We start from the raw sequence: 13,117 nt of genomic DNA, 5'->3' as shown, positions 1-13,117 counted from the left end.
TTCAGAGTATTGAGTAAAGGAGTTGGATGTATTGTTGCAGCTGTATAGAACATTGCTTTGGCCACTTTTGGAATATTGTGTGCAATTCTGGTTTCTGTCCTATCGGAAGGATGTTGTGAAACGTAAAAGAGTTCAGAATATATTTACAAGGATGATGCCAGGGTTGGACGGTTTGAGATATAGGGGGAGGTTGAATAGGCTGGGGCTGTTTTCTCTAGAACGTCAGAGGCTGAGGGATGATCTTATAGAAGTTAATAAAATCATGAGAGGCATACATAGAGTAAATAAACAGTCTTTTCCATGGGGTGGGGAAGTCTAGAACTGGAGGACATAGGTTTAGGGTGAGATGGGAAAGGGACCTAAGGAACAATTCTTTCAAGCAAAAGGTGATGCAGATATGGGATGAGCTGCCAGAGGAAGTGGTGGATGCTGGTACAATTATAACATTTAAAAGATTAGATTAGGTTAGGATACCTGGTAGGCATGGATGGGTTAGCCGGAAGGGTCTGTTTCTATGCTGTACATCTCTATGACTCTATTGATGTCTCCATTATTTCTTCAGCTACCTCTTTCAGAACTGTTGTGTGTAGCTCATTTGGTCCACGTGATTTATTCACTTTCAGACCTTCCAGTTTTTCTCTCACTTTTTTTCTGGCTATGTAGCACACCATCTAAATCATTAATCAATAGAGTGATCAAAAGAAGAGAAATATAAATCAGGCAAGGAGCAAGTAAATGTTTCTCGCTCGTGTGAATATGCTCGTGCTCACTGAATAGAGATGACCAGGTGAATCTCTTTCCACCTGCTGATTACCTTTTAGTGATTTATTGACAAGAAACAGAGGTCCCACTGTCCACCTGCACTCTTCAACCTCATCCTTCAGGAAATACTCTGCGAATCTTTTCTCCACATAGTTTCACGTTTCTCCACATTATGATCTATCCAGGATGTTCTTGCCCATTCATGAAGCCTGACAATTCCTCCTGGAGCTGGTTTACATCTTCCTCACGACACACCTTCCCCCTGAGCATTGTCCTCCCCACAAATCTGTAAAGATTACATTTGGCCCCCAGCTTCTATCCACTGATATATTTTGTGGACGGCTGGGGCCCAAATACTGATCCTTGCTCGGGGATCTGAGTACAGGAGCAGGAAAGACTTGCTTCAGTTGGATAGGAGCTCAGTTAGCTTGCATCTGCAGGACTGTGTGTATATTTGGTCTCCATATCGGAGGAACAATAGCATTGCCGTTCAGGGACAGCAGCGAAGGGTCACCAGACTTATTCCCGGGATGGCGGAACTGTGTCCAATGACGAGAAACTGGGCAAACGGAGCCTGTATTCCCCAGAGTTTTGAAAAATGAGAGGCGATCAAGCTGAAATTTACAAAATGCTTAAAGAGGTGGACAGTGCCGCTTCAGGTGAGATATTCCCGCCGGGCTGGAGATTCCTGAACTAGGGCCCAACTTCAACATAAGGCGGTTCTCACTTCGGTCTGAGATGAGGAGAATTTTGAATTCCCTTGGATGGCTGTGAATCTTTGTGATTCTCTACAGCAGAGGGGCGTGAGAGATCACTCTTTCAGCATGTTTCAGGATGGAGTTTCCAGGTTTCTGATTACCAACGGCATTCAGGGTTATTGGAATCGGGAGGGTAAAAGGCACTGGAGTAATCGATCAGACAGAATCATGTTGAATGGTGGGGGCTGAATAGCCGAGACTCATTCCGATTTCCTGTAATCAGTCTCTGAGTATTGCGGTGAAATTCCTCGGGGAAACGTTGAACTGGATGTATTTACCAGCGCAGGGATATCGAAACTGAAAGTGGTTTGAATCAGGAAGTGCTGAGGGTGAACATGGCGTCCAGACAGCAGCTCCTGAGTTTCACCGAGGAGACAATTTGTCCCATTTGTCTGGATTTCTTCACCGATCCGGTTACACTGGATTGTGGACACAACTTCTGCCGCTCCTGTATCACCCAGAGTTGGGAAAAGAAGGAGATAAACTCCTGTCCGGAATGTAGAGAGGAGTTTACGGAAAGAAACCTCAGGGTAAATCGGGCCTTAGCGAATCTGGCGGAGAAAGCTCGAAAATTAAAGCTGGATCCGGCAGAGAAGGAAAGTAAACCTCACTGTGAGAAACATCAGGAAGATCTGAAACTGTTTTGTGAAACTGACAAGAAGTTGATCTGTCTGATTTGTAGAGATTCGCGGGAACACAGAGAGCACCGCTTCCTGCCGATCAATGAGGCTGTTGAAATCTACAAGGTAAACATTGTATTTTGTCATCGATATTTCTAAGCAATCTGTTCAGACCATCTTTGAGACTCGTCTGGACTCACACACCTCCGTCAGAGACCAGAAACAGGAATTGTATCGCTGACAATTGCTCTCCTGCAGCGTTAGTGTTCTTCTGAAATAGTTTTAATAAGGAATTAGCACATTTTCAGGGGCGAACACTTTGAGAATGTAATTTTATTTTCCAATTCTAGGATCAGCTGAAATCTTACTTAGATTCTCTCACAGAGAAGAAATCGGCGGTTCTCCAAACGGAACTGACCCAGAAACGGAAGATTTCCGAAGTGAGGGTGAGCTCTCCCTGTGCTGATTCTCTGGGATCTGGGTTAGTTTTGTTCCCTTTATCGCGGGACATTAATGAGGTTTCACATTTCATTTGGTAGGAACAGGCGAGCAGTCTGCAGACCCACATCACATCCGAGTTCACTAAAATGCACCAGATTCTCACTGAGAAAGAGCAGCGTTTACTCAGAGATCTCAGGGAAGAAGAGGAGAGGGTTGTAGAACAAATGGAGAAAAATCTGCGAGAGATTCAGGAGAATTTAAATTCTATTCAGGAGGAACTCTCAAAGTTGCAGAAACAGATGGATCAAAAAGACGAGCTGATATTTCTGAAGGTAAGGGAAGATATTGCATGTTATTTCAGATACATTTCAGACATAATGCTGACTGTAGAAATAATATCGAATTTAGTGCAAAGAAAGTTAACTGAACTTGTGACTGTCTGGACGATTCTGCTGTTGTCTCTGAATTAGGCTCAGTGCTCCCGAAACGTTCACTCTGAAGTCTGTCCACAGATCCTTCCAAACCTGTTGAGAATTTCCAGTAATCTCTGTTTTCTGTAACTGTTGCCACACCGTCTGCAGATTCTGGGGATTACAGACATTCTCCCGAGAATCAGTTGTTATTTTGTTTTTGTATTATTATCTGTGTTCCCAAAGCTTAATGATCTCCTGGAACTCCCATTATAATCCAGTTCCAGTTCCATGTGGAGGGTGTGTGGGTATGTCTGGTACAGTGGGAGTGTGAGAGTCACTGTGTCTGTGAACGGGACTGATGGTCAGTTCCAGTTTATTTTACCCTCTCCTCTATCTTCTTTCCAAAATGTATCACTTCACACTTCCGTGTTGTGTCTGCACATTTCAGCAGCCTGTCTGTCTCCTCCTGAAATCTGTTACTGCCATCCTCACTGTTTGTGATTCATTTCTTTCAGGAGGAAGCTTGTCGGAAGAGAAGGTAGGACATGCTCTTTACTGAAATTCTGCACAGTTTGCTCAGGGATAGGTTATTTAGTGTTTATTTCCTGGCTATTGTCACTGCTTTAAAGGGTTGTTTATCGGGCGACATGAACTCCGGTTATGCTCACACACAAAGTGTTTTTTACAACAAGAAGCTCATTACAGGTGTGAAACAGCATTAGCTTTGATAAAACTGTTCTACAGTATTGTAAACAATGACAAGATGTCTGTAAATAGTACAGCCTGGTTCTCAGGCTGGAAGTGATCACTGCCCTGATTTGGGCTGTTTGTGTGACTGTGACCTTCCCCTGACCCTGAGAGAGACACACGGCCCATGTTTCCAAGGAATGGCCATCCCTGTCCCTGCATGGCTCCTGACCAACCTGAGACAGTCAGAGTTTAAATTGGGAATCACAGAGTCATAGAATTATAGTGGCATACGGCACAGAAAGACTCTTTGGGCCAACTCGTCCATGCCAACCAGTTATCCTAACCTAATCTAGTCCCATTTGCCAGCACTTGGCCCATATCTCACTGCACCCTTTCTATTTATATACCCACGCATATGCCTTTTAAATGTTGCAATTTTACCAGCCTCCACCACTTCATCTGGCAGCTCATTCCATACACACACCACCCTCTGCATGAAAATGATGCCCCTTATGTCCTTTTATATCTTTCCCCTCTCACCCTGAACCCTCTACTTCTGGATTTCCCCACCCCAGGGAAAAGACCTTGTCTATTTACCGTATTCATGCCCCTCATGATTTTTATTAACCTCTACACAGTCATCCCTCAGCCTCCGATGTTCTAGAGAAAACAACCCCAGCCAATTCAACCTCTCCCTATAGCACAAATCTTACAACCCTGGCAAGATCCTCATAAAACTTTTCTAGTCCTGTCAAGTTTCATAACATACTTCCACTAGGAACAAGACCAGAATTGCATGAAAATTCCAAAAGTACCTGATACAATGTCCTGTACAGCCACAACATGACCACCCCACTCCTATACTCAATGCTCTGTCCAATAAAAGAAATCATACACAACACCTTCTTCACTATCCTATCTACCTGCAACTGTATTTTCAAGGAACTATAAATCTGCACTCCAAGGTCTCTTTGTTCAGCAACACTCCCTAAGAACTTTCCATTTAGTGTATAAGTTCTGCTCTGATTTGCTTTTCCAAAATGCAGCACCTTGAATTTATCTAAATTAAACTCCACCTGTTACTCCTCAGTCCACTGATCTTATCCAAATCCTGTTGTACTTTGACGTAACCTTCTTCACTGTCCACTACACCTCCAGTTTTGGTGTCATCTGCAAACTTACTAACCATACATCCAATGTTCACATCCAAATCATTCATATAAATGAAGAAACATACTGGACCCAGCACTGATCCTTGTGGCACACCACTGGCCTCCAGTCTGAAAAATAACCACCACATCCTGTCTTCCACCTTTGAGCCAATTCTGTATCCAATTAGCTAGTTCTCCCTGTATTCCATGAGATCTAACCTTGTTAACCAATCTCCCATGGGGAACCTTGTTGAATGCCTTACTGAAGTCCATACAGCTCATGTCTACTGCTCCGCCCTCATCAATCCTCTTTGTTACTTCTTCAAAAAACTCTGTCAAGTTCAGGAGACATGATTTCCCATGCACAAAGCCATGCTGACAATCACTAATCAGTCCTTGCCTTTCCACAGTTTTCGAAATCCTGTCCCTTAGGATTCAATCCAACAACTTGCCCACCACCAATGTCAAGCTCACCAGTCTATAGTTCCCTGGCTTTTCCTTACCACTTTTCTTAAATAGTGGCACCATGTTAGCCAACCTCCAGTCTTCCAGCACCTCACCTGTGACTGTTAATGATGCAATATCTTAGCAAGGGACCCAACAATCACTTCCCTAGCTTCCCATAGAGTTTGAGTGCACACCTGATTATGTCCAGAGGATCTATCCACTTTTATTTATTTCAAGACATCCAGCACCTCCTCCTCCGAAATATGGACATTTATAAAATATCGCCATCTATTTCTTTATCTTTCATGTCCTTCTTCACAGTAAACACTGGTGCAAAATAGGTGTTTAGTATCTCACCATCTCTTGTACCTCCACGCAAAGGCTGCCTTGCTAATCGTTGAGAGGCACTACTCCCACCCTCATTACCCTTTTGTCCTTCATATATTTATAAAAAGGCTTTCAGATATTTCAGTTTTTTTGTCTCTGTTCCACAAACTCTCTTGATCATACAGTAAGGGGATGGAGGAAATGTCTATCATTGCATGGTGTGTGATGTCTCAGTAACTAATCTGTTGTCAGGGCATGGGCCTTTCTCTGGATGTGGGGGTTTCCAATCCTTGCCCTTGCAATATCTAAGTATTTTTGGATCAGTTTTAAAATAAGATGGACATTTCACATTCAAGCTCATTGACTCAAACATGAACAACACTGAAAGCATGATTATTTAAATCATTTCTAATATTTGAACAAAACTGAATTTATAATGTCAACTGTTTAATATTTACAGGATTAGTAAGGAGGGGAACGAATTCTCAGCTGCTGACAGCTCTCTGTCTCTCGCACAGTTCACTGGCCCTTTGCAGTACACAGTCTGGAGAGAAATGACACACACCATTCACCCAGGTAAACATGTGTATTCATTTTGCCTGATGATAATCCAGTTGTGCAGGGTCTCCAAGGCCCCAGGTTACATCTTCATATCATTAGTTGTAAATTCAGACAGACTCTCCATGGAAACATTGTTCTTTCTGTGGGTTCATTTGGATAAGTGTCTTGAGCCATCAGCTCTGTGTGTCAGAGCAGCAAAGGGTTCTGTCTAATCAGAGGAATAGAGCACGGAAACAGGATTTCGAGAGGAGACTGGGCTGGCTTCATCTGGAGTGACATTGGAGGAACAGTTTTTACCAGAATAGAAGGAAGACGGGTAGACCTTAAAGAGCCAGGGCTGACAGGCACATATCAAATGGGGAATGTTTGAGAAACAAAAAGAGAAGTTGCTTCAAAAGCTCAGCAGGTTTGGCAGCATCTGTGGAGAGAAATCAGAGTTAGCATTTCTGATTGAGTGACCCTTCCGCAGAACAGATTCTAACTCAGAAAATGTCAGTTTAAATGCAGAGGATTGGGTGGGGTGAGGGAGTAAGGAGTAAAGGATAACTGGGGATAGACCCCAAAGAGAGAGAAGAGCAGTTAGACAGGCAAAGGAGTGGATAATGATCTGGGTATGAGGGTGAACAGCTGTTAATAGAGACTGTTAATGGCCAGCAATAGGTTGTGTGTAATGTCAGACTATGTGATAACAAGGCTGGACATGGGAGAACTCAGACCCTAAAGTTATTGAAGTGAATACTAATTCCAGAGAACTGCAGTGTTTGCAAGCAGACAATGAGCACTGTAGCAAGCTTCTGATAGAGATATTCGGCAGGGAACAGAATGGTGTGTTAAGGTCAAAAGTACAGCCGGTCAGACAGCATCTGAGGAGTAGGAGAATCGACTTTTCAGGCATAAGCCCTTCATCAGGAATGCTCTGTTAAAGTGGCAGGCAACTAGAAACTCAGGGTCTTTTTTGTGAGCAAAAAGTAGGTCTTCTTCAAAGTGGTCATCCAGTTAATGCTTTGTTTCCCCAAGGGTAGCAGAGACCACATTGTGAGCAGTGAATACAGTAGACTAGATTGTGGGAAATGCAGGTAAAGTACTGCTTCACCAGGAGGGTACATTTGGAGTCTTGGATACTGTGGAGAGAGGAAGTAAATGGGCAGGTGTTACAACTTCGGCAATTGCAGGCAAAGGTGCTTTGGGGCTCTGTGTGTGTGTGTGTGTGTGTGTGTGTGGGGGGGGGGGGGGGGAAATGAAGGAAGATTGCAACAGGATGTCCCTGAGGGAATGATCCCTGCGGAAGGTGGTTAAGAGAGGGGAAGGGAATATATGTTGGTAGTGGCATCTCACTGGACATGGTGGAAATGTGGCTAATATCCTCAAGATGTGGATGCTGATGGGATGTTAGGAAAGGACAAGGGAAGCCGATTGTTGTTACAGGAGGGAAGAGAAGGTGAGGGCGGAAGTGTGGGAGAAAGGTTGGACCATTTCAGGGCCCTGTAAACAACAGTGCTGGGGTATCCTTGGTTGAGGAAGAAACTGGACATCTCGGAAATTCCCTTGTCAAAGTTGGCATCATCGGAAAAAATGTGATGGGGTGGAGAATTGGGAGAATGGACTGGAATCGTTACATGTAGCAGGATGCAAGGATGTGCAGTCCAGGAAACTGTGGGAATCAGTGGATTTATAATGGATATTGGTGGCCTGTATATTCCCAGGAAAGGAATGGAGGAGTCAGAGCTGGACTAGGTTAAGGTGAGAGCGGTGTGGAAGCTTGAAGTGAAATTGATAAAATTTTCCAATTCCAGACATGAGAGTGAGGAGGCAGCATTAATGTTATCATCGACATACTGCAGAAAGCCTTGTGGGTGGGGGCCGGAATAGGACGAGAAAAGGAATGTTTCACATACACCCCAAAGAGACAGGTATAACAGGGGCCCATGTGGGAAATGATTCCTACCCCTCCGACCTGAAGAAAATGAGGGGAGTTAAAAGAGAAGTTGGTGAGGGTGAGGCTAAGCTCGGCCAAGGGGAGGAGGGTGGTGGGGGTGGGCACAGTTCAGGCCTTTGTTCCAGGAAGAAGCGGACAGCCCTGAGACCATCCTGATGAGGGATGGAGGTGAACAGACATTGCATTTTTTTAAAAAGTTGAAAGCCGTTTGAAACCTGAGGCATTATCTGTTCGCTCTAACCAAATTAGCCCGAAAACCCATAGAAACCAGGCACATGGGAAGATATGCGGTTATGACCCTCCACCCCCGGACAAAAAACACAGGGACAACCTAACCATGTTAAAGGAGCAACATTGTCGCGCCTCTCACTCACACGACATTCTCAGCCTTCCCACACACATCTCATTTTCACTCTCTCCTCCTCTCTCCCAATTCTCCTCCTCAGAGTTATCTTCCTCATTTTCAAACCCCCTCCCCCTCGCTGCCAACTTCCCTCTCCATTTCCCTTAACCCCTGCCTTTCACCTCCTCCAATCTCATGACCTTGCACACAACCCATCTCTTTATTCACCCCATCATTGTCTCCTCAGATTCCTTGTCCCTATCCCTCACTTCTGTCTCCATACAGGCCCTACTCTCCTCACCCTCCCTCCCCAACACCTTGCCATGGATCACCACTCCTCACCTCTAAGCAACACTCTCTCGTGGTCTCCCACCCCACTATCTCCTGCTCTCACTGTCTCCCTTCTGCTCACTCCCCACTTCTACTCTCTTGACCCTACTCTGTGTACTCACCTGATGAAGGGCTTTTGCCCGAAATGTCGATTTTACTGCTCCTCGGATGCTGCCTGAACTGCTGTGCTCTTCCAGCACCACTAATCCAGAATCTGGTTTCCAGCATCTGCAGTCATTGTTTTTGCCGACTCTCGCACTCCCTCTCTGCCCTCCTGATCACTCTCCATTCATTCTTCCCTCTCCTTCACTGATCCCTCTAGCTTAGCTTCCCATCCTGGTTACTTACTCCTTGACCTCATTCTTCTCTTGGTTTGTATCTGCCATTAATTGTCCTTTAGCCTGACAGACTATGGCCTCACTGCATTCTCCACCCTCCACCTGACTCACCTCCACACTCTTCACATCCATCATTCCTCTAAATTGTTCACCATTCAGTACTATCCCCACCCTCCCTCCATTTCCAAACTTTGACAACCTCTTCCCTCCACCTCATTCTCCCCTCCACCTCCCCTTTACACTCTGGTTTCCCACACTCTCCAATCTCCATTGCTATCAATGTTTCCTCACTCCCTCCTGATTTCCCTTTCCCCCTCAATATCACAGCCCCCTCCTGCTCATTCCTCACACTCTCTCAGCTCTCCCTCACTGTCCCCTCAATCACAGCTTCCCAATCCAGTCAGTCTCCCCTCAACCTCACACTGCTCTCACCCTCTGCTTCACACTGCCCCTCACTCCCATCTCACATTCACCCTCCCCTTCCACTCCATTCCTCCATAATCACTCTGCCATGATTTCCCCCACCCCAGACTCTCCCCTCTTTTAATCTTGCCTCCTCACTATCCCCTTCCTCTTCACTCTCACCTCCACTTCTCTTCCCCTCCACCTCATCCTCAAATTCACTCACCTTCTCCACATTCCTCAGACTTGCTCAATTTCCAAGACCTGACTATCTCCTTCCTTTCAAATCCCTGGCCTACAGTCCCCTCATCTTGACTCTCTTCTCCCCCTCACAGACTTGACCTCATCCTCCAATTCACTGACCTTCAGAATGCCCTTATTTTGTTCTCTCACTTCCACATACGGATTAATTCCCCATACTCTTAACATGTCCCATCCCTCTCATATACCTCGTCACTCCCTGCCACACATTTTTCTCTCCCGCTCACTTATCCCTCCCATGCCCAAAAGGAACCTGTCCTTCTTCCCTCCAGCTTAGCCATCCCTTCCTCCTCACTCTCACCTCCCTTTCTCTCTTCCCCTCACTCACTGCATCTTCATCTCTCAACCCTCCCACTCACTGTCCCCATCTCCAATGCTCAATCGTCCACTTATTTGGCAAATCTCCTTTCCTTATCCTTTCATTCTACACCATCAATAAATCTCTCCTATCCCATCCCAAACCGTTCCCCTCCCTCACAAAACCCCTATACCCTCTTCCCCCATCTTTACTCAGCTTCCACTCATTCCATCCACTATCACTTCCCCATTTCTTCAATCTCCCATTCCCTGATCTGAAATTTTTAAAAAACCTCCTGTCATTTCCTCCCACTCTCCATCATGCTACCCTCCCCTTTCCCTGAATCCTCCCTGATAAATGTAACTTCACTCTACCCCTCCCTCAGTCTCCCCACTCCCTTGCTGCCCATCACTCCTGCTTCCCCTCACTATCCTCATTCCCACCCACATCACCTCACTCTCCCCTTCCTCTTGCATTCACCAACCTTCCACTTACTGTTCCCTACCCTTCCAGTTCCACTTACCGTCCACTTTCCTCACTCTCCATTTTCACTGACACACATTTTGTTATCGCACTCCTCCCTGTGCTCACTTCCCCATTACTCTTCCCTCCTCTCATTCTTCCCTTCCTGTCCCTCCTTTCCTAGTTCCATCACCCTCAGTCTCCAACTCACTCTCCCCTTCTAATTCGTATCTTCCTCATGCACCTAGCCATCTCCCTTGGAGTCCATGTCCATCCATCTCTCTCAGTCTCTCCTTTCCCTCATTCTGCCCTCCCCCAATCCTGTCCATATAATTCATTCTCACTAACTCCTTCAGTCTCCCTCACGTCTCCCGTACCCCTCACTCTTCCCATCGCTCTCCCGTCACCCTTCTGGCCCCTATCATCTGACACTCCCCTATGCTGTCCCACACCCCCTTGCACTCCCCTCACTCTCCCCTCTACTTCCCCAACCTTTACTGCTTCTACTCCAACCTCTTCTGCCACACAATCTGCCCCTTGCTCTCCCCTCACTTTCTGCTTCAGTTTACTGTCTCCAGCACACTGGAATTTGTCACGACCATCACACTTCCCATCCCCACAATTCCCCCTTCTTCTCCCCACTCCTCCTGGCTCTCCACATGATGGCACTGCAGGCATTCCCCAAACTGCTCTCTCCCTTACCCGGCCCTAGGAATACCCCTTCCCATTGCTCTTACCTGAGCACTCACCCTCGCATTGCTCTCCCTCCTCTGAGCTCCCCCTTAATCTCCACACCACTCTCTCTCATACCACCCCCTCAGTCTCCCTCCTCTCCCTCCCACCTCTCCTCACTCTCCACCCTCTATCCCAACTCTCCTCACTCTCTCCCTCTCTTTCACCTTTCTCTCCCTCCTGCGATAAGGTTAATGTTAGGGTTAGTGTTCTGTTCTTCCTTTCCCCACTAACTCCCCTCCAAATGAAGCCTCTCACCTCACCTCCCTCCTTATCCCTCAACAGCCCTCGGCCTTACCATCCTTCCTCCTCATTGCTCCACTCTCACTGAACTCCCCCTCACTCACTTCTCTTTCCCTGTCCCTCCACTCCTTCAAACTCCTCTTTTCCAGATTCGCCCTATCTCCCCTTCACTCTCACCCCCCTGTCTCGGTCAACCCCTCACTACCTGCGCCCCTCACTCTCCCTGGTCTCTCTCTCTCCCTCCCTCTCTCTGACGGTGTTATTTGATCTCTCCCCCAGCTCCAGCCTCTCTGACTCTGGATCCGAACACAGCGCATCCCCGGCTCATCCTGTCTGAGGACCGGACCAGTGTGAGACTCGGAGACACAGAGCAGCCGCTCCCTGACTCCCCGGAGAGATTTGATTCCTGGGTCTGTGTCCTGGGATCAGAGGGATTCACATCAGGGAGACATTACTGGGAAGTGGAGGTGGGGGAGAAGACCTGGTGGTATCTGGGAGCGGCCCGAGAGTCTGTGATGAGGAAAGGGGGGATCAACCTGAACCCGGAGTCCGGATTCTGGATTGTGTGGCTGGTACCCGGATGTGGTTATTTTGCCGCCACCTCCCCCTCACGGACCCCCCTCTCCCTGAGTGTGAATCCCCGGAAGATCGGGGTTTTCCTGGACTATGAGGGTGGACAGGTGTCATTTTACAATGCGGACACCATGTCCCCTCTCCACACTTTCACCCACACTTTCACTGAGAGGCTCTTTCCCATCTTCAGTCCGGGATGGAATTACGGCGGGAAAAACCCCGCCCCGCTGACAATCTGCGGGATTAAAGGGCACTGACAGATCCATCCCATAATTTCACCCCGTCCCCCTGCCTCCTGCCAGCTGTAAACTGATGGGGGTCGGTCTCAGTCTGGGGGAAAGAAGGAGGGGGAGAGAAGAAACAAATAGAAGCCCAATTGTAGAGAGGGACTGACTGGGTAGAGTGAGCTGTGAGCTGCAGGAACCCGGGGACCTTCCTGCCTGTAATGTTGCTCCACAGGCGGAAGGTGGCGCTACATGACAGTGTTGGAGATGAATCAGTCAGTGGGTCTCAGACTGGGCTCAGTGGGAGTCTTTCTCGGGTTTGGGACACCAAATCATTTCACTGCAGGGTCAGTGGGGTCTTTCCGGGGGGGGGGGGACACACAAAATCACTTCACTGCCGGGTCAGTGGAGTTTTTCCACGGGGACTGGGCTCAATCAAAATAAAAATGTCAAAGTGATCTTCTTTCGTGTTCCAACATGTATTAGTAATGTATCTCCCACAAATGATTTAATAACATTGAGAAACTGGTCTTGTTTTGCTCAGTTTTGTAATTCTTGTCCAGAATGTTACTGCTCTTAAATATAATTGGAAAATATGAAAACCTCAGCTTTGAAAGTGATGGTAAAGACAATGACTGCAGATGCTGGAAACCAGATTCTGGATTAGTGGTGCTGGAAGAGCACAACAGTTCAGACAGCATCCAAGGAGCAGTAAAATCGACGTTTCAAATAAAAACCCTTCATCAGGAATACAGGCAGATAGCCTGAAGGGTGGAGAGATCAGTGAGAGGAAGGTGGGGGTGGG

General features: G+C 46.9%; 1 protein-coding gene across 1 annotated transcript; it reads left to right on the top strand.

Annotated features, from left to right (window-relative positions):
• The first annotated feature begins 1,805 nt into the window (after positions 1-1,805).
• On the top strand, positions 1,806-12,361 carry LOC148140079 (zinc-binding protein A33-like). The gene is given in 7 exon segments (XM_087979275.1): positions 1,806-2,266; positions 2,491-2,586; positions 2,680-2,913; positions 3,510-3,532; positions 6,070-6,185; positions 11,795-12,327; positions 12,329-12,361. Coding segments are annotated over 7 exon segments (1,446 nt in total). The 5' UTR covers positions 1,806-1,855.
• The last annotated feature ends 756 nt before the right edge of the window (positions 12,362-13,117 follow it).

Source organism: Chiloscyllium plagiosum, unplaced genomic scaffold, assembly GCF_037043375.1.
Source record: "Chiloscyllium plagiosum isolate Xiang-an unplaced genomic scaffold, Cpla_swu_hap1 HiC_scaffold_35, whole genome shotgun sequence".
Classification (NCBI taxonomy): Eukaryota; Metazoa; Chordata; class Chondrichthyes; order Orectolobiformes; family Hemiscylliidae; genus Chiloscyllium; species Chiloscyllium plagiosum.
This window is presented reverse-complemented; position numbering and strand designations above follow the sequence as displayed.